Source organism: Microtus pennsylvanicus, chromosome 9, assembly GCF_037038515.1.
Source record: "Microtus pennsylvanicus isolate mMicPen1 chromosome 9, mMicPen1.hap1, whole genome shotgun sequence".
Lineage (NCBI taxonomy): Eukaryota > Metazoa > Chordata > Mammalia > Rodentia > Cricetidae > Microtus > Microtus pennsylvanicus.
The window spans coordinates 39,954,103-39,979,334 of NC_134587.1; the positions used below are offsets into that span (position 1 = coordinate 39,954,103).

The 25,232-nt window shown below is 48.9% G+C and overlaps 2 protein-coding genes across 2 annotated transcripts; one reads left to right on the forward strand and one right to left on the reverse strand.

Moving 5' to 3' along the window:
• Positions 1-5,862: 5,862 nt before the first annotated feature.
• Positions 5,863-9,075, reverse strand: LOC142856979 (odorant-binding protein 2b-like). Its single transcript, XM_075984605.1, has 6 exons — positions 8,989-9,075; positions 8,337-8,470; positions 8,064-8,134; positions 7,496-7,609; positions 6,452-6,553; positions 5,863-5,945 (listed from the first exon to the last, which is right to left on the reverse strand). The coding sequence occupies exons 1-6, from the start codon at positions 9,073-9,075 to the stop codon at positions 5,863-5,865; spliced, it is 591 nt and encodes a 196-aa protein (XP_075840720.1).
• A 10,801-nt stretch (positions 9,076-19,876) lies between these two features.
• LOC142856980 (vomeronasal secretory protein 1-like) lies at positions 19,877-22,001 on the forward strand. The gene is made up of 6 exons (XM_075984606.1): positions 19,877-19,972; positions 20,334-20,455; positions 20,728-20,798; positions 21,011-21,121; positions 21,689-21,790; positions 21,976-22,001. Exons 1-6 carry the CDS (start codon positions 19,883-19,885, stop codon positions 21,999-22,001), a joined length of 522 nt encoding a protein of 173 aa, XP_075840721.1. The 5' UTR covers positions 19,877-19,882.
• The last annotated feature ends 3,231 nt before the right edge of the window (positions 22,002-25,232 follow it).

Genomic DNA, 25,232 nt, shown 5'->3' on the forward strand with positions numbered 1-25,232 from the left:
ATAGGAAGGCTTACGTGCTGATAAGGGGGAAGTGATCTGAGATGTATAAAGGAATACACGTTCCAGGTTCCTTTCCCTCAGTATGCTACTGTTATGTTAAGACTCCAAAAGGTCATAGTCTTAACAGAAATTGATGGAATTCTGATTAGCTATTAATCTAGCTCTGGCAGAGTAGCAAACACCAAACTATCACTATGTGGTCATAGCCACAAGCTGAGGGTTTTAAATTCCCTTTGGTGTTTTTTTTTTTTCTTCTTCTTTTCTGTAGTTTTAAAGGTACTTTTCATTGTGTTAAAAACATCTGTCACTGTTTTTCGACTACAAAAAAAAAAGAGTGTTAATGCTTTCAATCAGAATCTTTTCTGGGCCCCCACTGATCCCGAGGCGTAAGTGTGCTGCTCTTTCTACAATGTGGCTTTCAATAAAGATTACACACAATGGGAATGCTAATGTGTCCAAAACTCATTTCTTCTTGTAAACTCAAAAATTCTGTGAGCTCCAGGGAGCCAAACTAATTCTACCTAGAATAGGTCAGATGTACCCCCTCAATTAAGAACTGTCAATCAACAGCCCCACCTTTCCCTCCCCATCTTTCCCTGGTCTTGGGACTCCCCTCTCTCAATTATCAGGACCTAAGAAAAATTTTTCTCCACACACTTAACTTTATCTTCTGCTCCGCCAACATCTTGCCAGGTCCAGGAGGCACTGGAAGGTCCCACAGAGTCTGGGCACAGCAGCTATCTCAGGACTTGGCCTGCATCTCAACTTCTCTCAGTTCCCCCTCAAAATATGATGTCCCCAGGTCAACAGGAAGCAGTTTCAAGAACAAGATGACCACATTTGTGCTCCCCGGCTATCCCCTTTATCTCCTCACCTTTTATAGTGAACAAAAGGGAGAAATGTTAGCATTCAGGCAATGTGCTGGCCTGTCCCCTGGGGACCTGGCAGGATGTGCTAACCCTGCACATATGCACTTGTCAGTACTCAGGCGGTCCAGACAATGTTATCCACTGTGTTGCTACAGTACCTGAGTCATGCCCCCTCATAAAAGGCCAGTCCTCTCACCTCTTTCTTCTCTTCTGCCGCTCCCCTCTCCCAGAAGCCAGCCCCTCTCCCCCTTTTCCTGTTCCCCTCCCCCAAGAAACTCTCCCTGTGAGCCCTGTCACATGGTGTGTCTCTCTCCCGTCATTTTGAAATTGTAACAAGACCCCCAAACAAAACTCAAAGTTATTCATTTCAACTAATATGCAGATTTCACAAAAACACCCCCACAAAAAATATAAAGATAGTTTCTCAATCAGAGTCCAGAGAGACTGAAATGGTGGAATGCCAAGCGAGGATTCGAAACTCTACTTGCAAAAATGATCAATAGCTTTCATCATGGTAGAAATAAACACATGAATGAAGTAAGGAAGTATAATCCAGAACCCAGGTTAGGAAGCCAACAACATGGGGGAGAAATTCGGAATTAGACTGCAATGAGAAATGGACAGCAATCCTGGAGATAAAAAAATAAATTAAAAGCATAGCAGAAATCACCACTGATAGACTAATTATTTTTCTCAGGAGGAATAACTTCAGGACTTGATTGAGGAACTATACACCGCATATAAATATAGGGAAAAAATAAGCCTGTCAACAGCTCTGAAGAACTCCGATGTGATCAAGAGGCTTGGAATCCACAGAGTAAAGAGAAGGCACTGAGATACAAATTAATGACATCAAAATTAGTGTAACAAAATCATAGCACAAAATTCTTCCAAGTCTGGGAAATAAGTGGATTAATTCTGGCACAGGAGGTTTCTTGGTTAGGGTTTCAGGTGCTGTGAAGAGACACCAAGACCACAATAACTTTTATAAAGAGAAATATTTCATTGGGGCTAGTTTACAGTTTCAGGAATTTAATCCACTATCAACATGGAAGGGCATGGCAGCATGTGGGCAGCTATGGTGCTGAGGAGGAGCTGAGAGCTCTACATCTTGATTTATAGGTGACAGGAAGTGAACTGAGACACTGGGCATAGCTCGAGCACATGAGACCTCAAAGGATAAATCTTCCAGAAAAAAAAAAGTCCCAAGAAAAACACAATTGGCCTATTGGTATATCACATTTCAAACAAGATAAAATTTTATAAATCTTCCCAAATGTTTGTTTCTGTTGTTCTCTACAGACATATAATGCTAATGGCATTTTATAGCCCCAATTCAATTAAAAATTAAAACTGGCATTGCAGTTGGAGCATGGCGTTCTCCTTCTCTAAACCCAAGCATATTTGTTAAAAGAAAAATCCAAAATCTCTGTCTGTCTCATGGTGCACGAGAATTGTCTATAATCTGTCAATCATGTTTTAAATAAACACAGATTGGCCAGGCAGGAAGTATAGGTGGAAAAACCAAACAGGAAGTAGAGGTGATGCAATGAGAACAGGAGAATTCTGGGAAGGAGGAAGTTGATTCCTCCCACTCTTGCCCAGATTACCGAAGCAGCAGGATGTGATCTGCCCCACTGAAAAAGGTACTGAGCCACATTGCTAACATAGATAAGAACAATGGGTTAATTTAGGCTACAAGAGCTACTAAGTAGCCTGACCTAATGGGCCAATCAGCTGTATGACTTATGGAGTCCTCTGCGTGATTTTCTTTGGGGCTTACAAGCAGGCCCCTGTTCATGTTACAGTCTCACATCAGAATAACCCCCTGATATGGGATAGAAGAAAAACCAGAATTAAGGGATTATTCTATTGCCACTATCTCATAATTTGTTACTTTCATTATTACTTTCTAAAACTTTTCTGAAGGTATAAGTATTATCTCAAAATTTATGAAATTAATATAAGTATTAAACTTTTTGTCATGATAATACTGGTCATACAGAGTGCTACTAATTCTAGAAAAAAGGCTTCATCTAGCTTCCTGTACATGGTTTCAGGTTTGAATCTCTTCAGGTAACGAGAAATTACTCTGCATGTACATAACAAATTACGGTCTTTTAACATCTTCGAGATCTGCTGCATATGACATTCAGAATATTTAAGTTTTCTGCAGTGAATCATGACCATGCCTAACAGCAATCTTTGAAGTCTCCAAAAGGAAGATGGGTCCCCACAATGATGATTTCACAGGTCTATGGTAACACTACTAAGCTGATGAGCGACACTCAAAGATCAGCTTTGGACTATAAACTGCTCAGGGCATTTCAAGGTGGCTAGTGGAGATGGTCCAGCCTCATAGACTACTGCAGCCAGGACTTGAGATAAGCCCTGCATCTTCCCACTATGCAGATACTGGATGATATACAGCTAGTTCTCCCAGGATTTGATAATTATCCCAATTTTCTCAAGGTCCCTAAAGATCCCTTTGCCCCTGGACATCAGAAAGTAAATTTAAGAACATGACATCCACATTTCCAAGAGGTGGGGTGGATAGTTGGTGGTCACTCAATGGGTTATGGATATTCGTCATTGTTTAGGGAATTGGTTACAAGTTATTATCGGTAATGGTCAGGGAAGAAGATGAACAAAGGAGATTAGATTCAGGGATCTTATTCTGATAAGAAATAAGGGGGATATAGATATGATAGAATAAAAGGGTAGATTATTGAATCTACAAGAAATTGCCCTTGCCTCCTCAACTGCTGACTGTATGCTGTCCAAATTGTACAAGCAGGACACAAAGGAAAGAAACTGCCCAACTTTGCTGAGACAAGGTTGGAGAGTCCATCAGAATATCCTGCTTCACAGAATAGTCTGCCAGATACTCTAGGCTTGTAGGCCAAAGATGGATGCCCCAACGTTGCAGAGGAACCTTGGGTGACTGTCCAGGTAGCCAGCTGTTTCTGTCACTTCTCACATTGTTTGGAAGTTACTTGTCTGCACTTCCTGCTTACTCAGGTAGTATTGTTTCCTTTTCAGGTCTTTGATGGAGTTGAAGACTAGATAGTTATAGTTTTCCTTGTTTACCAGACTCAGAAAAGAAACTCACTAAGGAGGTATAAAGTACAAGCTAATGAGACATCTAAAGATAGTTTTGGGTTGGTACACAAGTTAGAATATAAAGTGATTAGGGCCAACACTTTGTATTCACCAAGACAGAATAAATAATGAGTATTTTATATGACTTTGTAAAATGCTAATGGGCTAGACTTTGTTACTATAATTATTGCCTGTATATATTTCTATATTGTATATAGTTTTTCTATGTTAATTAAAACTTTCATTATTTATTTAGGCAAAAAGGGAGAAATATTGTGTGATATTTTGTTTGCGTCCTGACAAATAAAGCTAGCTACTAGTAAACCATAGAGAACTGGAGGTCTGGACAGACAGGAAGTGATAAAGCTGGGTGGAGAGAAGAAGTGCTAGGCAGGGTGGAGACAGGAACTTGGTCTTCTGGTTGGAGAATTCAGAAAGGTAAGAAGTCTCTGGTGGCCTCTGCTCTGCTTCTTTGATCTTTTACATCAATATCTGACTCCTAATTTTTTATTGATAAGGCAAATTACGGTCACATTTCAAGGTCTCACTGACAAAAGACACACATAGGCTGATGGCTCATGGATGAAAATCAGAACACATGCAAATAAAAAGCAAAACCAAGCAAGGTAGCATTTCTACTCAGAGTAAGTCTCAAGCCAAAATTATAAAAAAAGATAAGCAAGGCCACTATGTTGTAACAATAGGAACAATCCACCAAGCAGAACCAATAAGAGGTTAAGGGCAGAGCACCAGGGTTAGGTCCCCAGCACCCACGTGATAGTTCACATAGCTCACGTGCTCTAACTCTAGCCCCAGAGTGTGGTTACACTCTCATCTGGCCTCCTTGGGCACCGTACATACACACAAGCACGCAAACACCCATACGCATGAAATAAAAACTTTTCAAAGAGGAAGATGCAAATATCTGTGTGCCAAATTTCATAAAATAAGCAGAGAGGGACAGAGAGACTTGGATGCAGCACTGATGAGTGGCTTCAGTAGCCGAGGAGGGATAAGCCATGTGGGTCAATGGCTGATCAAGGACCTTGAGAACGTCCCTACGAGACTGATGTGATGGCTATTGTTTGTCTCTCGACTACTCAACCCAGGCCACTGAAAACACCTCTGAGGGAATTTTCTCAATTGAGTTAACTGAAGTGGGAAGGCTCAGGCTAAATACAGATCTTTTGATGTGGATGATCTTCCTTAAATTTGGGTCACACCTTCTGGGGGCAGCCTGTATAAAGGACATGGAAGAAGGGAGTGCATGCTCTTTTGCCTGTTTGTCCTTGCCAGCAAGTTAGTATTATTATTATTTTGCTGGTATTAGAGCCTTCTTTTCAGGATTCTGGCATATACTGGACACTAGTTGAGAATTCCATCCTCATGGACTGAACAACTACTAGATTTTTAGGATTTTCCATCAGGAAACAGTCATTGTTGGAATAGTTGCTCCTATTTTTGTCTGTACAGATTCATTCTATTAGACCTGTTTCGCTAGAGAACCCTGACTAAAATATAGTTCATGCTCTTCAGGAATTGAATTTGTTGAGCCCAAAATTTCCCTCAAGATACGCATAGCTATACTCTGTCAGAGCTTTGAGGCGGCCAAGGCCCTTTACAGACAGGCTGAGCCAGAGCGATGCTGAAATGCTTTATTCGGAGTCAACTGGTATTGGTGGTGGTGGAGCAGAGGTGGGAGGGAAGTCCAGCAGAGAAGATGGGGAAAGTGGTCCAGGGGAGGAGAGGTCCAGGTGTGTCCCAGAACTGAGTCGGTGTTAGGCTGGGACCAGCAAGTGATCCATGATCCATAATTGGCTGCTGTGCCAAAGACAAGCAAAGTGAGGGGCAGGTGCTGTCCAGAGGTCTTCTGGCCTCAAGCACTGTGCAGTCAGCGCTCCACAGCCACAGCCGCGGGAGTGCGAGAGCTATCCTCTCTCTTACATGCATGGCCTGTCAGGTGTCTGGGTGACCCTGGGTATGGGAGGTAGGGAAGAGAACCGAGCATAGGGCAGAGTGCTGGGGTTATACCAGGGGTCACTGCCCGAGGAGACCATTCCTGCTACAGTGGATAAGGATCAAAGCACATGGGCCCTCCACCGCCAGAACTCTGGGCTTTTCCATGGTCCTCCCAGAGGGTCACTTACCCTAGTCACTCTTAGGGACGCACTGATCTGTAGAAATCAAGAAAAGGCCAGGGGTGAGAAGGATAAGAACCCCAAAAACCCTGGCTGCTCAGACCCTTCCACAGCTAAGACTTGCAGATGGGCTCTGGTGCCCTTGTGAGGGGGCAGTGGGGTTTGCAGGGAGGCAGAACACATGAGCAGCAGAGAGACACACAGCACACAGGTCCCCAGAGGCATGCAGGAATGTGCAGAGATGCGTGGGACAATAGAGACCAGAAGGAGCAGAGACAGAGCACTCTCAAAAGGATGGAGAGGAAAAAGAAGGGAGGGGAAGACGTGGGCAATCCCGCTCACCCCTCTGCTCGGGCACGAAGATGTTTTCCTCCTTGAGTCCCTTGCTCTGTACGAATTTCTTAAATTCTTCCATGGCCTCTGGGTTTTCCTCAGGGTCTCTCCCTGTGGGGAGGTGGGGCAGGTGAGCTGTACAGTAGTTATGAGAACTCCACAGGGAACCAGTGACCAAGGTCAAGAGCACCGACCAGCACTGGGGCTGTCGACCTAGAACAGCCAGGATAAGAGGGAACAGGACCCTGGCAGTGGACAAGGAGCTCTGGGGTGGAGACTCCCAGACATTGAGTGATCTGGGGGCCCTTTGTGGATATTAAGAGGCCTTCAGGGTCACTCCCCAGCCCAGTAAGAGCCCTGGATCTCAGAGTGTGGTGGTTTGAATGTAATTGACCCCATAAGTGATGTTATTAGGAGGTGTGACTGTGTGGAGTAGGTGTGGTCTTGTCAGAGGAAGTGTGTCTCATGGGGTGGGCTTTGAGGTCTCATTTATGTCCAAGCCATGCTCAGTGTTTCAAACCACTTTCTGTTGCTTGCAGGTCAAGACGTAGGACTCTCAGCGCCTTCTCCAGCGCCATGTCTACCTGCACGCCACCATGTCCCATGGACTGAACCTCTGAGCTGTAAGCAGCCCAAGTAAATGTTTTTCTTTATAAGAGTTGCCATGGTCATGGTGTCTCTTCACAGCAATGGAGACCTTAATTAACAAAGACACAAGGCAAGTGGCTGTCCCCTGACCTTGGAGAATACTACATATGCATCAAGGCCCTTACCAGGTTAGTCACCTTCATACAGACTGGCAGTTACCTGGAACCCCTGGAAATGGTATTCGCCAGCTCCAGAGGTGGGAATCCCTCCTGAATGCTCAGGCCCCCAAAGGTCACATACTCCAGGTCCCCTCCCAGCTGACCCTCCTTCCACTTTGGATCTTACACTCTTCCTGTACAGCACCCTGAGCCCTCCCAGTCCCCAGGGCCAGGCATGACTGCTGCCCTGCTGATAGGTATTAGAAGCAGAGACCGTAGACAGGACATGGGGACTCTGGTTCCTCACCCACGAGTTTCCCCTTGTGATGTGACTTCCCGTGGTGCTCGTGGTGTTCACAGTAGAAGATGTAGTGGTCCTTCACAGGAAGCTCCTGGATATAGAAGGTATTCTTGCCCTTGACTACAGGGGAACAGAGAAATAGCTCTTAGCTTTTCATTTCTTGAAAAACCTTAGGAGGTTTTTCAAAGGATTGCTCTGGAACCCTTGTGGTCACCCAGGAGACCCATCCAGTCCAGCTCTGGTCCTTCTGTGATCGCCACAATTAGACAGAAGCGATTTCCCAGGACATTGCCAGCCCCCACTGAGGATTCCAGAGGAAGTGAGGGCTGAGGTTGGCCCCAGGCCTGAGCCCTTCCCTACCCTGCTTTCCTGCACTTAGCATTGGGTCGAGAGCTAAAATGGAAGGGGCGAGGGTGCAGAACACATCAGTCAGTACCTGGGGTGGACTAACCCATGACCTCTAATGTCTGGCACGTGGAACATGAGTGAATGACCATACTGGGAGCTGAACAGGGCAGGAACCCTCCACGTAGGAACTCGCCCCTGCAAAGACCCTGGGGCACAGTGAACTCACAGATAGAATATTTTCCAGGCTCATCAGTTTTGTGCATCACAATTTTCTTCTCGTGACACTGATTCTTCTTCCTGTAATACAAGAGCGATGCTCAGCTCACCAGGTGTATCAGCCTTGACCAGGTGTCCCCAGAATTTCTCATCAGCCCTGCCCAAGATTTAGGGTACTGCCTGGCGACATGCCCCCTCGATGGCAGGGGCGTTCCATCACCCACACCAAAATAAGAATAGAGAAGAACTGAAAGACAATTGCAGACTTGGTGGGAACACTCACAAGTATGTTATCATGAGCTCCAGGTCCCCTCCTTCCAGGGCTGTCACCCTCATAGGGAACACTTTCTTGGGTCCCTTCCCCTCCAGACGGTCCTTATCAGACACCATGGCCTTTGTGTACCAGATCCCAGAAAACTGTGGAAGACAGAGAGCCCTGAGCACACCCCAGTCTGGCTCTTATTTTCCCCAGACTCCAGCATCTGAGCCTGCAGCCTTGAAGAGACACATTCTAGAGCCTGGCTCACAGCTCTGAAGAGAGCTGACACCACACGTTCATACTCATGTGCACTGTAGAGTATACAACACCAGGGCTCTCTGGCCCAGCGAAGGCAGAGGCTGTCTGCCTTGTCAGTACACTCCTAGAGGTATGGAATTCAGCACTGGATAAGTCCTCTGTCCTGAAGATCCCACCCTATGAAGCTTTCTTCAATCTGCTACCCCATGTCTCATGAACATCTATGCCTAACCCAATCTCCTGCTCCAGGCCTATACTCCTGAGGGGCATTGTCTGCTGGGAAAACATTAAAGTCCCTCTGTCAACTCATGCTGGAATGTAGGTTTGGACTTAGGTCTTCAAGGATTACCAATTGAATGAGTCTACCACCACCAACCAGCCTTCCCCTATGTCCACCCATTGTCCCTCCCCTCCTCACATCCTCCTGGTCATCTGATGGAACTTCTTGGGCCTTCAGGACAGCCACCAGCCCCAGAAGCATGAAGGTCAGGAACAGGCTCTTCATCTTCAGTCGCTAGCTGGGCTCTCACACAAGGCAGGTCACCAGGGGAAGATCTGCTCTGGTTGCTCACACGGTGCCCTTTATATCCCCCGTGGCCAGGGATGTGTGCCCACTTGGCACTGACCACGTCCCTCCCGTCCTTCTCTCATGGCCAAATCCACATCCATCATGGAGGTGGAAGGTTGTTGTTGTAGGGATCTGATGACAATGAATTCAATGTCACCCACAGACGAAGAAAGACACACAATGCCCTGCAATGTCTGCACCACCAAGACTTGTGCTCACAAAGGATTCTGGGAAGACGAGTGAGTTAGGGGCAGGGAGGGAGAGCCAGGCTTCCCTTCACAGCCCTGTCCTCCATCTGCCATGGCTGCCCTGAGCTGTGTCCACTGAGATCTGGATTCTGACCTCCTGTGCAGAGAATGGGGCTGAGCTACACCACCAGAGACTGTTGCTAGTCCCCAGACAGCCTGGCCACTGCCCGGGAGGGAGCCCACTTCATTGTCCTTTTCGTGCATGGATACCCCAGCTGGACCTTCCTGTAAGTGGCCACACAGACTCCTGACTCTTGTCAGTTTGAACATCATCAGGGCAGACCCCTGCCACACTAGGCCACACCATGACCCTGACCCAGCTGTGGGCCCTGCAGAGCACTTCTTAATCTCCAATGTCCTGGTCTTTTTCACTGCCTGGCCAATGCCATCTCCTCAACCAGCAGGTAGGGCTCTTTTTCCATAGTTCACATGATTTTAAGTTGACTGCATGAAGAATTCCAGCCACACATGAATATTTGTCCCCTGAAGGGACAGGTGGATGGGGTTCACCTTTGTGAGCTCAGTGGGATTCATCTCCAACAAGGAGACCTGGCCTTCTGCTGTTCTTGTCATCTGAGGACATTTCAGAGCTAGGGCTGCCCTGGTTCAACTGAGGTCCACATGTGTTCATTTCTTTACATCTTATGCCCTGAGGTGGGATGAAGAACCAGAGTCCATCACAGCCTGACCTGAGCCCACCCCCGTGCTCCTATTGAACTCCGTTCCTCTGGAGTCCACAGCTTCCCTCCTTGTTAGCTCTGAGCACCCACAGGCTCTCCACGTGGCCAGAGCTCATTCCTTTTGGGTAAACATGCTTACACGGCACCAGGTGTGTTCAGAGTTCATTAGAGTTGTTCTCTCTCTCTCTCTCTCTCTCTCTCTCTCTCTCTCTCTCTCTCTCTCTCTCTCTCTTCTCTGGACCTTATATCAGGACCTTGTATTTTACCCCTTATATCAGGACCCCTGACCCTACAGCTCCTAGGTTCAACCACCCTCCCTGAGACACAACTGTCCTGGTCTCTCGGGACAAGTTCTGGTCCCATAATGGCATCTTTGTGTCTCTGGACAAAGACTAGGCAGCTCTGAGTGTCTATAAATATTAAGAAACTTTCTCTGATGGGTTTTGGGATTATGTGAAGGCACCAGCACGAATGAGTCCTTGGCCCCCATCACAGAAGCTGCTGCTGAGCAGAAAGCAGCTACCACCTGGGTGTGAGAGGGAGGGTCCCTGTGCTATTTGGGACCAGAGGTCAGGAACCAGGCCAGCATTTCCTTATCATTGGTGAGTCCTTGCTGTACCTGGCATGTTTTCTCCTGCTCACATGTAGAAACCATCTAAGAACCCCACCACTTACATGTGTTTCAGTCCTGGACACAGGAGGAGAATAACACACATGTAATTGGCAGAGTTGGGGCACTAACAGTGCTCTGAGCACCAGTAGAAGCCTCTGGTTGCCTGCCACTGTCCCCTCCCTTGCTGTGTCCCAGTTCTCCCAGTGTTCACAGGTAGTAGTCCAGTTAAAGTGGCAACAGACACTAAAGGGAACAGTTAGGTGACTTGAACATTTTCCTGGGGAGACAAGCGCAAATATCTCCCCACCAGATGCGTACCAAAACCAAAGAATGACTCCACCAGTTTCCAACTGGAAAACCAAAGGCTTGGACTTATTGACAGAGCACGTGTGATCCTAAAGCAACTCTGCCATGTGTGAGTCTTGTCCATCATGGATGGTGACTTCTCCATTATTTCTTCAATTAAACCCTTCAGAGTCTGTACTCCAGCACCTCCTGAGACCAGGGGACCACATGTAGCTAGCTCAGAATCTCCTTTAGGTTGGTGGGAAGTACAGAGAGAATGGCTGGAATCTCAGAGAGGATCCAGTAACTTCCCCAGCACCTCCTTCCATGACTAAACATTGCGTCAACAGGCCGGATGCTGAGCGTCTCCTGCAAGGAGCTGAAGCTGCTCTGATGGAGATCGTGGCTGCTGTGCCCAGGAGGATGGCAGCGTGTGTGGAGGGCAGTGTTTAACTCTAGGTAGGACAGGACATGGTGCCAGCCCATGGCGGACAGGATCTGGGACTTGAGGTTATATTCTACTGAGGGTGAATGCTCTCAGGACACAGCAGTGCAGATGCCAGAGCCGCCACTGGGAGATGAAAAAGTAAGACAGAAAAGCTTCCCATCCCCAATGCTGCAGGGCCTGAAGTATTTCCCTGGGGAACTCCTTTATTTCCTGGTGGCGGTTGCTGTGGGGTTGCCTGCTTCTGGTCACCTCCCTCTGCACCTTTGCCCCTGATCCTCAGTGAGGTCCCAGCTTCACGGTGCTGCCCTGTCTAGGTATTCCTGGAGGGCCAGTGTCTGGGCCTTATGTGACATTTCCACGTAAGGAGAACTTGATGGCTCCACCACAGCACCGAGCCAGGAGGAGGCTCCTAGTGGTGAGGCCCATCTGGAAAGCAATGGAATGCCAACAAAACAACAAATCAGCCACACAGTGGGCTGCAACTTGTCCCCACGTCTGTCTAGTAAACCATTTCAGAGACTGTAACTCCATCAGCGAAAGCCCAGCTGTGGACTCAATGTGAAGCCTAAAGTGCCAGTGCCCGTGGTGGGCTGTGGGTGACAGCAGTGACGGTCAACCCTCAGAGTCCCCTGAAGCTGTGACAGACACTTCCTGAAACACTGACACCCGGTCAAGTGCCTGCACCTCCCTTTTGTGTTTCTCTGACCCACAGACTTGAAGGGCAGGTGTGAGGGTGATAACCACACAGTCATGGATGGGTCTGAAGCTTCCCCCACAGGTTCATGTGTGGAAGTGTTAGTCCCAGCTGGTGGCCTTATTTGGGGGAGATTCTGCAGACCAAGACTGGGGTTGGTAGAAATTACTCGTGGAGAACACCTTGTCCTCCTCTCTGCTTCCTTGACGGCACGAGATGCCAGCTGTTCCACTTAACCTTCTCTGCCATGATGCTCTACTCACCACAGGCCCTCGGCCATGAGACCAAACCATCGTGGGCAGAACCTCTGACTCCAGGAGCCAAAATGACTCCTTCTTCTTTAAGTTGTCCTCTCGTGTGTTTGAGGTGATGATGAAAACCTGGCTGATACATTGTCAGCATGGATGGAACCTGACAGGGTAATGAGATCACATGAAATGTCCCACCTGTGACTCAGAGGGTCCTCAGGAGAGCCAAGTCCCTGTTGCTCACAATGCTAACTTTCTCATTAAAATACCTTTTATCAAAAGTAATTTCATTGCTGATAAAAGTACAAAAGCAGTCTCCTGAGAGAAGACCAAATCACAGCGCTGGATCAACTGCCAACCACAGGCAGGACGGCAGACCTTGACAACAGCCCGGGCGTTCCTCACAATGTCAGCTCTGATAGGGTTGCAGGACTTGACTTCCTGTTAATCTCCAAGCAGAGAACAAAGAAAGGATTGTCATGACCTGGGTGGCAAGGCAGTTCTGAGCTCTGACAGCCAGGAATAGCCTTGTAAAGGGAAATTACTGGGTTGACTTCTCACAGAGAGAACAGCTCTGTAGGACACGGTCAGCTGAACAGAAAAACAAGCATTGAAAAAGCATTTCAAATCCCAGGAACAACACTAGAGTCAGTGAGGAAAGCTCGACGCTTAACATCAAGGAAGCAACCATCTTGTGGACATGAACAAAATGTTGGAGAGACGTGGCCAAGCTTTGATGGCAGCCAATCTCACAAGCCCACAGGAACGTCCCAGCCACCAGGGAAATGAAGATGTCACATGCCTAACACAACAATGGGACATTGTAAACAATACAACTCGTGTGCACTGCTTGGGGAACACGGGAGGGGCACATGTATTCTGGCAAACAGTTTGTGAGTTCTTATGTTGGCACACATACTCAGCATGTGGTCTAGCAATTTCTCCCAGGTGTACACACAAAAATGCAAACAGGATCATACTAAAGCTTACAGCTAAGTTTTCTTTTTAATGGCCTAGAACTAGAAATGTCAGGGAAGCTATGTCTACACAGTGAAGTACCAGCCAGCACTGACAGAGACAGCGTGTGGATTCCTCTCAAGGGCATCGCACTGAATGGGCTCACTCAGTCCAGAGAGGCCACAAGCAGTAGGTTTAATCTGCAATGTTCCAGGGAGACATACAGAGCAGTTGAGTAAAGATCTTTAGGTCCAGATGCTATGAGACAGGGATGAGGGGACCATGAAGGGGAATCAGGAGGGAGATTTGGAAGTGGAATGCGGACTTGTGATGGAAGTGATGTTATCCCCAGAATGAAGGTTAGTTTGACATTAAAGACTCAGTCCACACAATTTACCTATCAACAGAACCACTCCATCTGTTGACTGGGGAGGATGATGCTAATCTCTTTGATGTCTGCCCGGTGGGTTTTCAGTCCAGCACATGAAACTTTGTGAGATGCAGCTGTCAAAGCTGATGTGGAGACTTGTGGATGTAAAAACTGTAGCAGAAAAGAAGGCAGACTCAAAACCCACATTCTCAAGTTCCAGCTCATCTTACCTTTAAAACGTTACAGACCAACCGGGCGGTGGTGGCACATGCCCTTCATCCCAGCACTCAGGAGACAGAGGCAGGCGGATCTCTGTGAGTTCGAGGCCAGCCTGGTCTACAGAGTGAGTTCCAGAATAGGTTCCAAAGGTACACAGAAAAACCCTGCCTCAAATAACCAAAAAACCAAACCAAAACATAAAAATTACATGCAAGGTGTTAGAATAAATATACAGCTGATAATAAAAGAAAAATTCCGTATTTACAGAGTTGAACAACATTGACAACCTCTGGCCAGGCTGACCAAGGCTAAGGAAATAACAGTGACATCATTAATTAAGTATCATTCTGGTACTAGCATGGCCTTACATGTAACTGAGTAAGAGAATATTATGCTCAACCTTATGAGATTAATCTGACAACCTACACAAGATGCACAGAGTCCTTAGAAGAACCAGTGTTGACGCAGGGAGGAGAGCAGTGTCCCCATGGCCCTGTGTATGTTAGAGTACAGCGGGGCATCATGACTCCTGCCTATAATGTCAGCACTTGGGAGGCTGAAGCAGGAGCAACACCATGAGTTCAAGGCCAGCCGGAGCTATATGGTGAGACTCTTACACTGAGAATCTTCACACTAATTAAGTTCTATAGTAATCTCAATTGATGAAGAGATTATACTAAAATTTTCATAGTTGAAAGTCAATGTCTAAGTTGAAAAGACTTGTTTTGCTTTTTAATGGGGCCAGAACAACCCCAATGCAAAGACTGACTAGGACATCAGTAGAATAAACTTCAGGACAATTTTCACTGCAGGCATGGACAGAAAATATTCCATAAAATCTGAGCACAGCTGAAGTCATAGTTTGTAGAATGCAGAACACATTGTAGGGGCCTGGAGAGCTGGCTCAGTGGCTAAGAGCCTGTACTGCTCCTGAGGACCTGAGTTCAATTCCTAGCTCCCATGTTTGGCAGCATACAACCAGGTCCAAGGGATTTCACACTCTCTCCTGGACTCTGAGGACCCACATACACGCACATTTGCCACATAGATACACACACTATTCAAAACTAAATAATTCTTTCTTTAAAAAAAACATTGTAGGTAGATGTGTGTCATACCTGCAATACAAGGTTAATTTGACACTAAAAATACCAAACTACCCATGTCACCGATAGCAGGCGAAACTAAGTACCTGTGGGACCACCCCAATAATGGTGGGCTTTTCAGCCCTGATTGCTATTCATACACAGTACCAATTTATTTTATGTTTTAAAAGTGCAGTTGCAGAACACAATACAACTCTGGTCGACCACGTTAGTGTGAGCCATAGCTTTTGGCTCCTTTAGTTCTTTAGTCCCAATCTCCTTGCCTGACTCCTGAGTGAGGTCAGGTGCTGCCCAGGTTACCCCTGGGTCTGGTAATGTCCCCAGTCACCCAGCTGGGGGTTCTTTTGTTTTGTATGGATAGAAATCGTGGGTGGCAGGGAGCTTTTCTGGAGCTGGTCCTTGAGCAACTTTTGCATTTCTCAGATGCAGTGAGCGGCTGCAACATGTAGCAGGGACCAGGAGCAAGGGGCACCATCCAGTGTTATAGCTCTCATGCTGGCCTCAGCTACTGGGACAGTTAGTGATGTGTGTCAGCTCTGTGTAGGCCCAGAAAGGTGGGATCTCCCATCTCTTGACAGTGGTGAGTGTTTCAGATCCAGATCTGGGTGCCCGAGACCCTTGCCCTTTGAAGCCTGCGCATTCTCAGAACTCTTCTCGCACCCAGCGTCTTCAGCTTCTCATCTCTGGCTGCAACTTTCTGCCTTCAGCTTAAGCTCTCTACTATCCCATCTTTTTCCTTTTTCCACCCTGGCCATCTACCAGAACCTTCTTGCTGCCTCTTGTTTGTATGACCGCTGTCACAGTTTCCACCTGAGGTGGCAGCAGCCTTGTTCTCTTTGCTTTCGCTCCAGCCGGCCGTCATCATCAGTGTCGTGAGTGTGGCTGTTGTCTCAAGCTCCTGCTGTCTCTGCCTTCCCACTACTGCTGTGGCTCTTCAGCCATTGTCTGTCAGCTGTCAAAGTTGCCAGCCCCTCCTGTCTTCAGCAGCTCATCTCATCTACTAGTGAGGGGTTTAAGGTAGCCGGGAAGGCACCACCTAAGGAGTCTTCTGTTCATTTATTTGTGTGTGCATGTCAGTATCTCTGTGTGTGTCTGAGTGTGTGTGTTTGTGTGTGTCAATGTGTGTGCCTGTGAGTGTGTGTGTCTGTGTGTGTGTCTAGGTATATGTGTATGTCTGTGCATGTGTGTTTGTGTGTCTGTGTGTGTGCCTGTGAGTGTGTGTGTGTGTCTGAGTGTGTATGTGTGTCTGGGTATGTGTATATGTCTGTGCATGTGTGTTTGTGTGTGTCTGTGTGTGTGCCTGTGAGTGTGTGTGTGTGTGTGTGTCTGAGTGTGTATGTGTGTCTGGGTATGTGTATATGTCTGTGTATGTGTGTTTGTGTGTGTATGTGTTTGTGTGTGTGTGTGTGTGTGTGCCTGAGTGTGTGTGTGTCTGGGTATGTGTATATGTCTGTGAATGTGTGTTTGTGCGTGTGTGTTTGTGTGTGTCTGTGTCTGTGTGTGTGTGTGTCTGAGTGTGTGTGTGTCTAGGTATGTGTGTATGTCTGTGCATGTGTGTCTGTGAGTATCTGAGTATGTGTGTGGTTGTATGTGGTCAGAGTGTCGCCTTGGATGTCATTCCTTAGGTACCCTCCATCTTTTGTTTGATAAAAACCCTCTCACTGGCTGGGACTTTGCTAAGTAGACTGTCTTAGCTGATCACTGATCCAGGGTTCTACCTGCCCCTGCTTCTCACTTTACCACAGTCAGGGTTATGAGGACTACAGTTACCTCCCACAATGCCTTGCTCTTACATGGGTTCTGAGAACTCACCTCAAGTCTTCAGACTTTACTCAACAAGACATCTCCCCATCTCTCTTTGCCTTTCTCGTTTTTTAGTCTGTTATATTTATCACGTACAGGTGTGTGCCTGTGCATGGCACACCTGTGGCGGTCAGAGGACTTGCTGCAGTTAGCGCTTGCTCCCATCTGCTTCCCATGGATCAAACGCTGGTTGCCGTGTGTGATGCCAAATGCCCTTATCCACTGAGCCATCCTGTCAACCCCCCCACAGGAAGTGTTTTACTGGACTCAATGTTGAAGCATAAGACAATAAGACAGCACAGCAAGGGAACCTCTTAGCTCACAAAGGGAGCTCAAAGGTCAACCAAGATATCTAGAAAAGGAGTGCTTGGACCCATCTTAACAAATAGTCATGTACATGGGTGGTTGTATTTATCCTAGGCAGGGCACTGTCCCTCTGAACTGGTCACAATTCTCCCCATCCAATGCCGCCGGGAAAGCTGCTCTTCTCCTGGCTGGCGCGGGGGGTGGGGGGGACATGGTTGGAGTTAAGTCTGGCATCAACTGTTTCCAAACAGGCATGGCTGTGGCCTCCTCACCTTAGGGGCCAGAGTTGTGCTTGAGCAACAAGCAGCTGCAATCGTTGAGTGATTTTCGCAAGCCATCTGTGGCTGGCATAAGGGAAGTCTGGCTGGCTGCTTGATTGACAGTCCTTTGCTCAAGGCATGCAGGACACCAGGGAAGAGTCTAACAGCTGTCAATTAGGGAGTCAAATCACCGCCCCCTAATGTCTTCACTGGAAAACTAACATCAGAAGGAATGCTTATATTAGTAACTTACCGTTCACAGTAATCGTGATTCAAACAATATATAGCAGTTTTTCACACCTGTCAAGCAGTCCCCAGTCCCTCTCAGTATCTCAGATGCCATCCCTGATACACCTTAGAAGATCTGAGCCTGGAGTTGGCTAAGCCTCAGAGTGCCCTGGGAGTTGTGTTGATCTATGCAAAAGACAGATCTCTGGTGGTCTATGGCAGGGGACACTCGGCTCCACCCCAGTCAGTGTGGGGTCCTCAGAACTGGTAAAACTCTGAGGTTCCTACCTACACTGTTTTTTTTCTTCTTGGGCCAGGAGCAGCCCACGAAGGCCACCATCCAAGACAGGAATCTAGACCCACCAGGAATCTACGTCATCGGTCCCTCATCACTCTGAATCTACTTTCTGCTCTGGAAGCTGCAATTCTGGTTCCTTTGGGGACTTTAAACAATGCAGTTAGTGGAGATAATGCTGTCTATATGTTTCTAGTGTTCCTGCCTTCACTATGTGTGCAAGGGAGAGCAGTAAGACATTATCCATCAGTCTGTGTCCTACTGGGTCTTAACCCAAGCCCCCATCACACTGACGCTACTGAGGCAATGAATACAAAGGCATTTGGTTCCCTCAGATGACCTTGAGTATTTTGGCTCATCAAGCAGCTATGGAAGACTTACAGGGATCCAGAACATATGTGCTCTCAAGTTCTGGCAGGAGGCAGGGTGCCTGTCTGTCAGTAGGAGAAAGTCACAGAAGGGAAGCCAGAGACTTCCACTTAGAGGCTGAGACCCGCCTCTTGTTCTTTGCCTGACAGGCACTGGCCCTGTGCCTTCCTACCTGGATAATGACCCCATGTGGAGAGCAAGTCCTGGGCCTAGGGGCACAAAGACCATAGGAAGGGCATTGCATCCCCTGCTGGTTGCTGGCTCAGTCTGAGGTCCCAGGACAGGCAGCCAAGCTAGGAGCCTCCATGGTCCAAGTTAAGTGAACATGGCTGTTCTGTGGGAGAGCAGGAGAGCTTCAGGGCAGAGGACACACAGTGAATGCTTAGTGACTGAAGCTCTTATTCATTTGTGCTGAAGGTACAGGCAATAGGAATCGTCTGAGGCATGGGAATTGCGTGATTAAAAGCTCAGGACCAGGTAAGAGCAATCGGAGGGAACCCCTCTGGGTGCTGTGGTGACTCTGGCCTGGTCTCCTCTCTCAGAGCTTCTACCAGTTCCACCAATCTGCAAGGCCAAGCAGAAACCCCTGAGAATAGTCAAGCGAGGCCAGGTGCTATAGGGCTGACCGCTAGCCTCATGAGACAATAAGGTTCTGTGACACGTGACTGTGAGCTCTTTTGGACCATAGGGCCTTGCTGCACTGAATGAGATAATCAAGAATTAGGGTGGCCTAAATCCACTAACAGGATTTAGTTATAGGCAGTCAGAGGGGCTTTGGGGGCTGAGGAGAGACTAGGTAAAGACAGGCAGAACTTTGGTAAGGACACCATGGGTAGAGAGCCTTGGGGGCAGTGTGGCTCTGGCCTGGCCTCCAGAACAGAGGGGAACAGAAATGAGGTGCTGAAGGCCAGGTTGGAGGGGCTTTGTAACAGAAGCCCCAGGCAGCTCCTGCCAGTGTTCTGAGGAAGAGAAGGCCAGGAAGTAGAGGGTATGGACAGCGCATCTAGAAGGACACCTCAGTAACCTGACTGAACCCTGAGTCAAAAGGTTGGACCTACAGGACACCCAGGGGCAAAGTTCCCAACAGAACAGCAGGTGCCAGGCTCGTGGGGCTGACTTGGTGCACACAGGGTGGAACAAGTCTGAAATCCTGCTCTTTCTCATGTTCTGACCCCCGTCCACCGCCCCCGTAACTGCTGGGTGGCCCTTGCAGTTCTCCAGATTCAGACAACAAATCAACGGTGATTATGAGGAGGGTTGGGAAGAAGCATATGACTCTTTGAATTCTGCCCACACGAACCTCGGACAGTGTGGAGGCTTGTCACTTCCCCCGAGTTCCTAATTCTCCCTCAGCTTCTTAGGACTCCAAACAGTGGCTGACACTTTGGAATGGCCTGTGGCCTGTTGATCTCTTGAAGTCTTAACAAGCTGTTATACAAAACGCCGACATTCTCCTTGCCAGCTGGCTGTGGGCATAACTCAGGAGGACCTGGTCCTTTGTGCCAAGTTCCCCAAGGACCCTGCATGTGGGTGTATAAAGGGCAGTCAAGTGAGGGCCGGTACAGCCTCTCAGCTCCAGCGATCTGTTCATTGGCTATGAACACAGACCCCGGAGATGAAGGCTCTGTTCCTGACCACCGGCTTCTGCCTGCTTGCTGCCCTGCGGGCCCAGAACTCCTCATCCCTTGCTTTGAATAACAGGCAAGTGAGTCAGGGCTGGGGGACAGGGTGGCATCTCAGCCTTTACTGCAGGACACCAAGGGTTCTGGATTCAGGGAGGATCCCAGTCTGACCCCTTATTGCAGGTTGTAACCAAAGAGAATAGACCAATTTGGAGCTAAGGGATCCCCGATGCATGTTCAGGCATTCCTGGGTGCAGGACTGGAGACTGAGAAAATGTACTAGAAGGCGGCCCTGGTACCCTAGGAGTAAGCAGGTCTCCCTCATATGAGTGTTCGGTGCTTCGGTGGGGGAATGAAATAGTCAGAGGTGAGCGGTACTTAGAGGGCAGGTGTTCCACAGGGAGGGTGGGCAGGCACCAGGCAAAGAGGACATCCATCTTTTAGTTTTCTGGGAAGTGGTACATGAAGGCCTTGGTGATGAAAGACAACATTCCAATAAAGAAGGTCTCGCCCATATTTGTGTTGGTGCTGGACAACGGTGACTTGGAGTTTTCTTTCGCATATACGTGAGTGTCTGTGGCTCCCGCGTTGGGTTGGTCTCTTACCTGGCCCATCACTTCTCAATGGGTAGTTTTTTTTTTTTTTTTAAAAAATCCCTCTGACTTGGAAAGAAGAGTCCAGAGGTGGGATGTGGAGGGTGGACCCCAATCAGCATGAGGGTCGGTTGCTTTGTAGACCAGGCTGGTCTCAAACTCACTGAGGTCCATCTGCCTCTGCCTCCCAGGTGCTGAGAGGTCGGGTTTAAGAGGGCCACTGCAAAAATAGTTTCTGATTTCAGGATGTATGGCCAGTGTCTTGAATTGACTACCGTCTTGGAGCAAACAGATGTGCCCAGCCATTACTCAGCCTGTGAGTACCCTGAACCCCGGGATGGATGACTGGCAGCCCATGGGAGGGAGCACTTCCTGTTAAGTCCCATCCCCAGGAGGCATCACAGGCCAGGATAGTCACTGAGATGACTGGAGCTTCTATAACTGGAGTCTGGCGTGGCCATCAGAGAAGGAACCCAGGTGATGGTTTGCAGGGTGGAGCTTACCTTGCTCTTTCCGGGGCCTCCACAGTTGAGGGGAAGAGCCAACTGGAGGTGCATCTGTCTTCTGTGAAGGACCATTGGCTGATCTACTGTGATGGGGAGATGGAGGGCATGCACTTCACAGCCACCCAGCTCATAGGTAAGCTTCACCTAACAGTGCCTAACGCACCCGTGCCTAGCCACGCTGTTCCTCTTCTTCAGAGCAGTAGATTCCCTGGGAGCAGGCCCCACAAAGGAAAGGAGCAGCAGGAGAGAGCAGGGCACAATGCTACTGGGCGGCTGAACCCACCTTGCTGAGTTCCGCTGTAGTGACTGATAGGCCCAGCAGGGACCATCCAGGACAGAGGCCTCTTGACTACAGATGCTTCTAGAGCTGCTTTGTGGAGCCTTGGGGCGTCAGGCATGGTTTATGTGAGGACGTGGTATCCTGACTGGGACCTTCTCAGCTCAGTGCCTCTGGGAGATGGGGACTTTTTAGGTCAGGTGCAAGATGCTACAGGCCCCCGCTGGAAGGCTTTTGGTTTCCTGGGTCATCTGGTGGCTCAGATGCCCCCCAAGTTCAGTATCAACACTCCCTACCTCCTTTTCTGCCCTCGGCTATTCCGTGATGAAGCCTGAGATGCTGGGCAGAGCTCCTGTCTGTGGCACTGGCTCCTTCCCAACCTGTGTGGACACCTCCCTCTGCTCACCCATCCCTTTTCCACAGCGAGGGACCCCAAGGAAAACCTGGAGGCCTTGGAAGAGTTTAAGGAGTTCACACAGGAAAAGGGGCTTGTACCAGACAACCTGGCCATACTTGAGCAGATGGGTAAGAACACACACAGCCCATGTCCCCTTCTCTGTCTGCTGTGCCACCTGTAACCCTGTCACTCTCATGTCCCCTGACCCCAGGTGGACACTGTAGGCCCTGCTGCAGGTCTTGGTCATGGGAGGAGTCGTAGATATGATGGGCTCTTGTCCAGACCTCATCTCGGGTTTTTTTGCTTTCTACAGACAAATGTGAACCCAAGAGTGACTAGGGTAAGTGACCCTTGAAGCCAACAAGAGCCTTGGGATTCAGCAGGAAGCTCTCGGCTGCAGCCAGGAATTGCCCAGTTTCTGCATCCCAACACCCTGGGTTTCTTTAGCTTCATTCCTGGGTCGTGTAAGGTTTCCTACTTGTCCTCGTCTCATCAGTGACTCGTGCTGGTGGTGTGACCTGTGGCGGGCAGGTGAAGCTGCCCAGTTGCCACCCAGCCAGGAAGTGCCTGTCCACACACACACGTTCATGAGCCGGCCGACTCTGGGTGTCATGAGGACACTTTGATAATGGAGCAGAAAGTCCTAGGCACACCAGGCACAGGTGCAGTCATGACGTCCGTATCCTTTACGGCCCCCGCTTGTAGGCCACACCCTTGCCTGGTGACCACTGCATAGACAACTTTCCTGAGGGAAGTCAGAAGAAAGGAATTCCTTATCCAGCACAGGCTAGCCCTGCATCTCTGAGAGCCTGTGGTGCTGCTACAAAGAACCCATCGTCCCTCCCCCACCATAACCCTGCACTGACTGACTCTACTCTCCTTGCTGCAGAGACTCACTCTGTCTCCTTTCTAGATCATGGTGAACCAAGCTCCAAAGCCGCCCAAGACAGTACCGCCAGAACCTCTGTCCTGCGCGATGTGGAAAGTGTACCCTGCTGGGCCATCTGACTTCTCCTCTCTCTTCCCTATTCTCTCCTCCTCCTCCTCCTCCTCTGCTCATCAATAAAAAGCTTCAGTAGTCCCTGGTGACTCTGGGTATGTGGCTCCTGGATGGATGTATTTATTCTCCCTTGGTGGTCTGTTGATGGCTGAGAACTATAGGAGAGAAGGAAGCCCCTAGCCTTGTTTGGTGTAGGCCTGGAAGCTCAAAACCGTTCTGGGGCCCCCCTGGGACCCTTCTGTAGGTGTGTCACCCCAAAGCCCAGGTTTGGGGCAGGCCCGTGACAATTGCAGGTAGAGCTCCAAGACAAAGGTGAGGACCAAAAGAGTCTGTGTGCAGATGGGGACCACCCGGGAACTGAGGTAGGAATGTAACCAGGGCACAGGCCTGGGGCTAGGTTCCCAGGCACAGCAGGGCAGACTGTAGGACATTGAGAATTTGTTTCCACAGGTAGGGGACAGTGTTGTGGCCTTTCCCTGCAGGCTGAACAAATATAGGAGCTGTTGTGGAAAAAGACCCAGCTCCAGGAGCAGCCTTGCTAAAACATTCTGATGCCACCAATGCTAGTCCTTAAATCATTCTGAGACTATGCTCTGAGCATGATGAGAGGCTAGTTAAGACCCAATTCTCTTTCTCTCCTTCCCAGTCCCCAGTACATTGTCACTGATGGGAATGACCAGCATCCCAAGAACTCTACACAACACAGCAGGCCTCTAATACAAACCACTGGGGTTCATACAGTCATGTGGCTTCCATGAGGAGGACGTGCTCAGGTCCCCCCATTGGCAGGGAGTCCCCACTGCAGTGTTGAATGGTCAACTTGTTGTTTCAAAACACCAGTTTTATGGCAGTTTCCAGAAAACTGACATTACACATAGGTTGTGTACACAGACACAAGTGCACATACGGACGCACACATATGTTTGCATACGTAAACACGGGAACACATACATACATATACACACATGTGACATACTGATGCATAGATGTGAAAACACAGGTACACAGACACACATATACACACATATGACCACAAGTGTGGATAGATCTGGATGCTGCCCAGCAACCAAGGAAAGGGTCTAGACGGGGCCGGAACACTGTGCCTAGGCTGGCACAGGAACTCTGTTTCTTGTGGGAACAAGGCCTGGGCGTGACGTGGGCAGGAGCATAGCAGCTCTTGGCTCCAGATCCCATGGAAGCGTTTCCCACACTGAAAGAACCCTCCAGGTTACCTCTGTCTGAGGGGGAGGCCCAAGCAAAACTGTGGTCAGGTCTCCAGTGCAGATGGTTAGAGCTTCCGTGTGACTGAGGGAGGGTCAGCTGCCTCCCCAAGGCCTCCCTCGCGAATTAGACAGACTCAGAAGGCCAGAGGGCAGAGCAGCCATGAAGACCAAGAGTGGGATCCCGTGCTGAGTCTGGTCTCGGTGCAGCACATTCTAAGGAGGGCAGCAGGACGAAGAGCTACAGATGACCAGGCTACCCAAAGAGAGGCGAGAATCTGAAGTGGGACTCGCTGGGGTCAGACCCTGGTCTGAACTCAGTGCTCCTGACCAGAGCTGGAGGCAGAGGGCAGCACGGCTCCTCTCTTGTGGTTTACAGACTTCTGCCGGGTAGAGAAGGAGGCCCACACGGTGCCCAGGCAGGCACTCCACATGGGGCAGTGTGGTGCATTCGTGCCCAGTGTGTGGGGTCTCAGTAAGACACGATACAGATTTCCATTAGTGTTGATTAGGGTCCCCCAAACCCACATTCATGGTAGCATGATGACAGGATATATATTCTTTTTAACATCCCCGGAGGTCAAAGCCACTGCTTGGGAGGAACGTTGCTATCTTGAGCTCCTCTATGAACAGTGATGGGTAAAACACTGGACTCTCAATGTCATTCGGGAAAATGCCAGTGTGACCACGGAGTCATAAGCATCTCCATCCCACGTTGTTGGTCATTTAGTGGATGGGTGGGTGGCTGGGGGAAGGTGGGAGGGGGAGGGGTGGATGAGAGACTGACCGGTGGAGCGTAGCCACGGTGAATGGATGCGTGGGAGGGTGAGCGGATGCATGACAAGACAAAGGGGTGGAGAGTTGGGCGGATGCATGAATGGATGGGGAGGCAAACTGGACGGCGGGTGGACAGGCGACCAGTACTGATCAGACAGACATGGACGCTTCAACACAGTGCCCTTCAGGCCCATCTTTGTGAGTGCTTTTCTCCCTGCTTTCTTTCAGCTTTCTCTCCCCTGTTCCTGTTTTGGGCTCAGCGAATGCTGATCATTCATCCGCTCCTTACTGTGATGGGGCCACGTCCACTCTTGTTAGAAAGTAACTTCACTGGCACTTCCGGTCTGTGCTGGCCGCCTCTGCTGATGGTGGGAGAGAGCGGCAAGGGTAGGGAATCTTACTGCACCTGTCTTTGATCTTAAAACAAAATCCTTCCAGAATCTTTCTGCTTTCCCCACAGGCCCTTTCTCCCCCATCAGTCATAGTCTCTTCCCATAATTCCCACCATCTCCGGTCGTGGATGAATTTTCTTAGCTATGATCATCTTGGGTGTTGGCTAATTTTGCCACACCC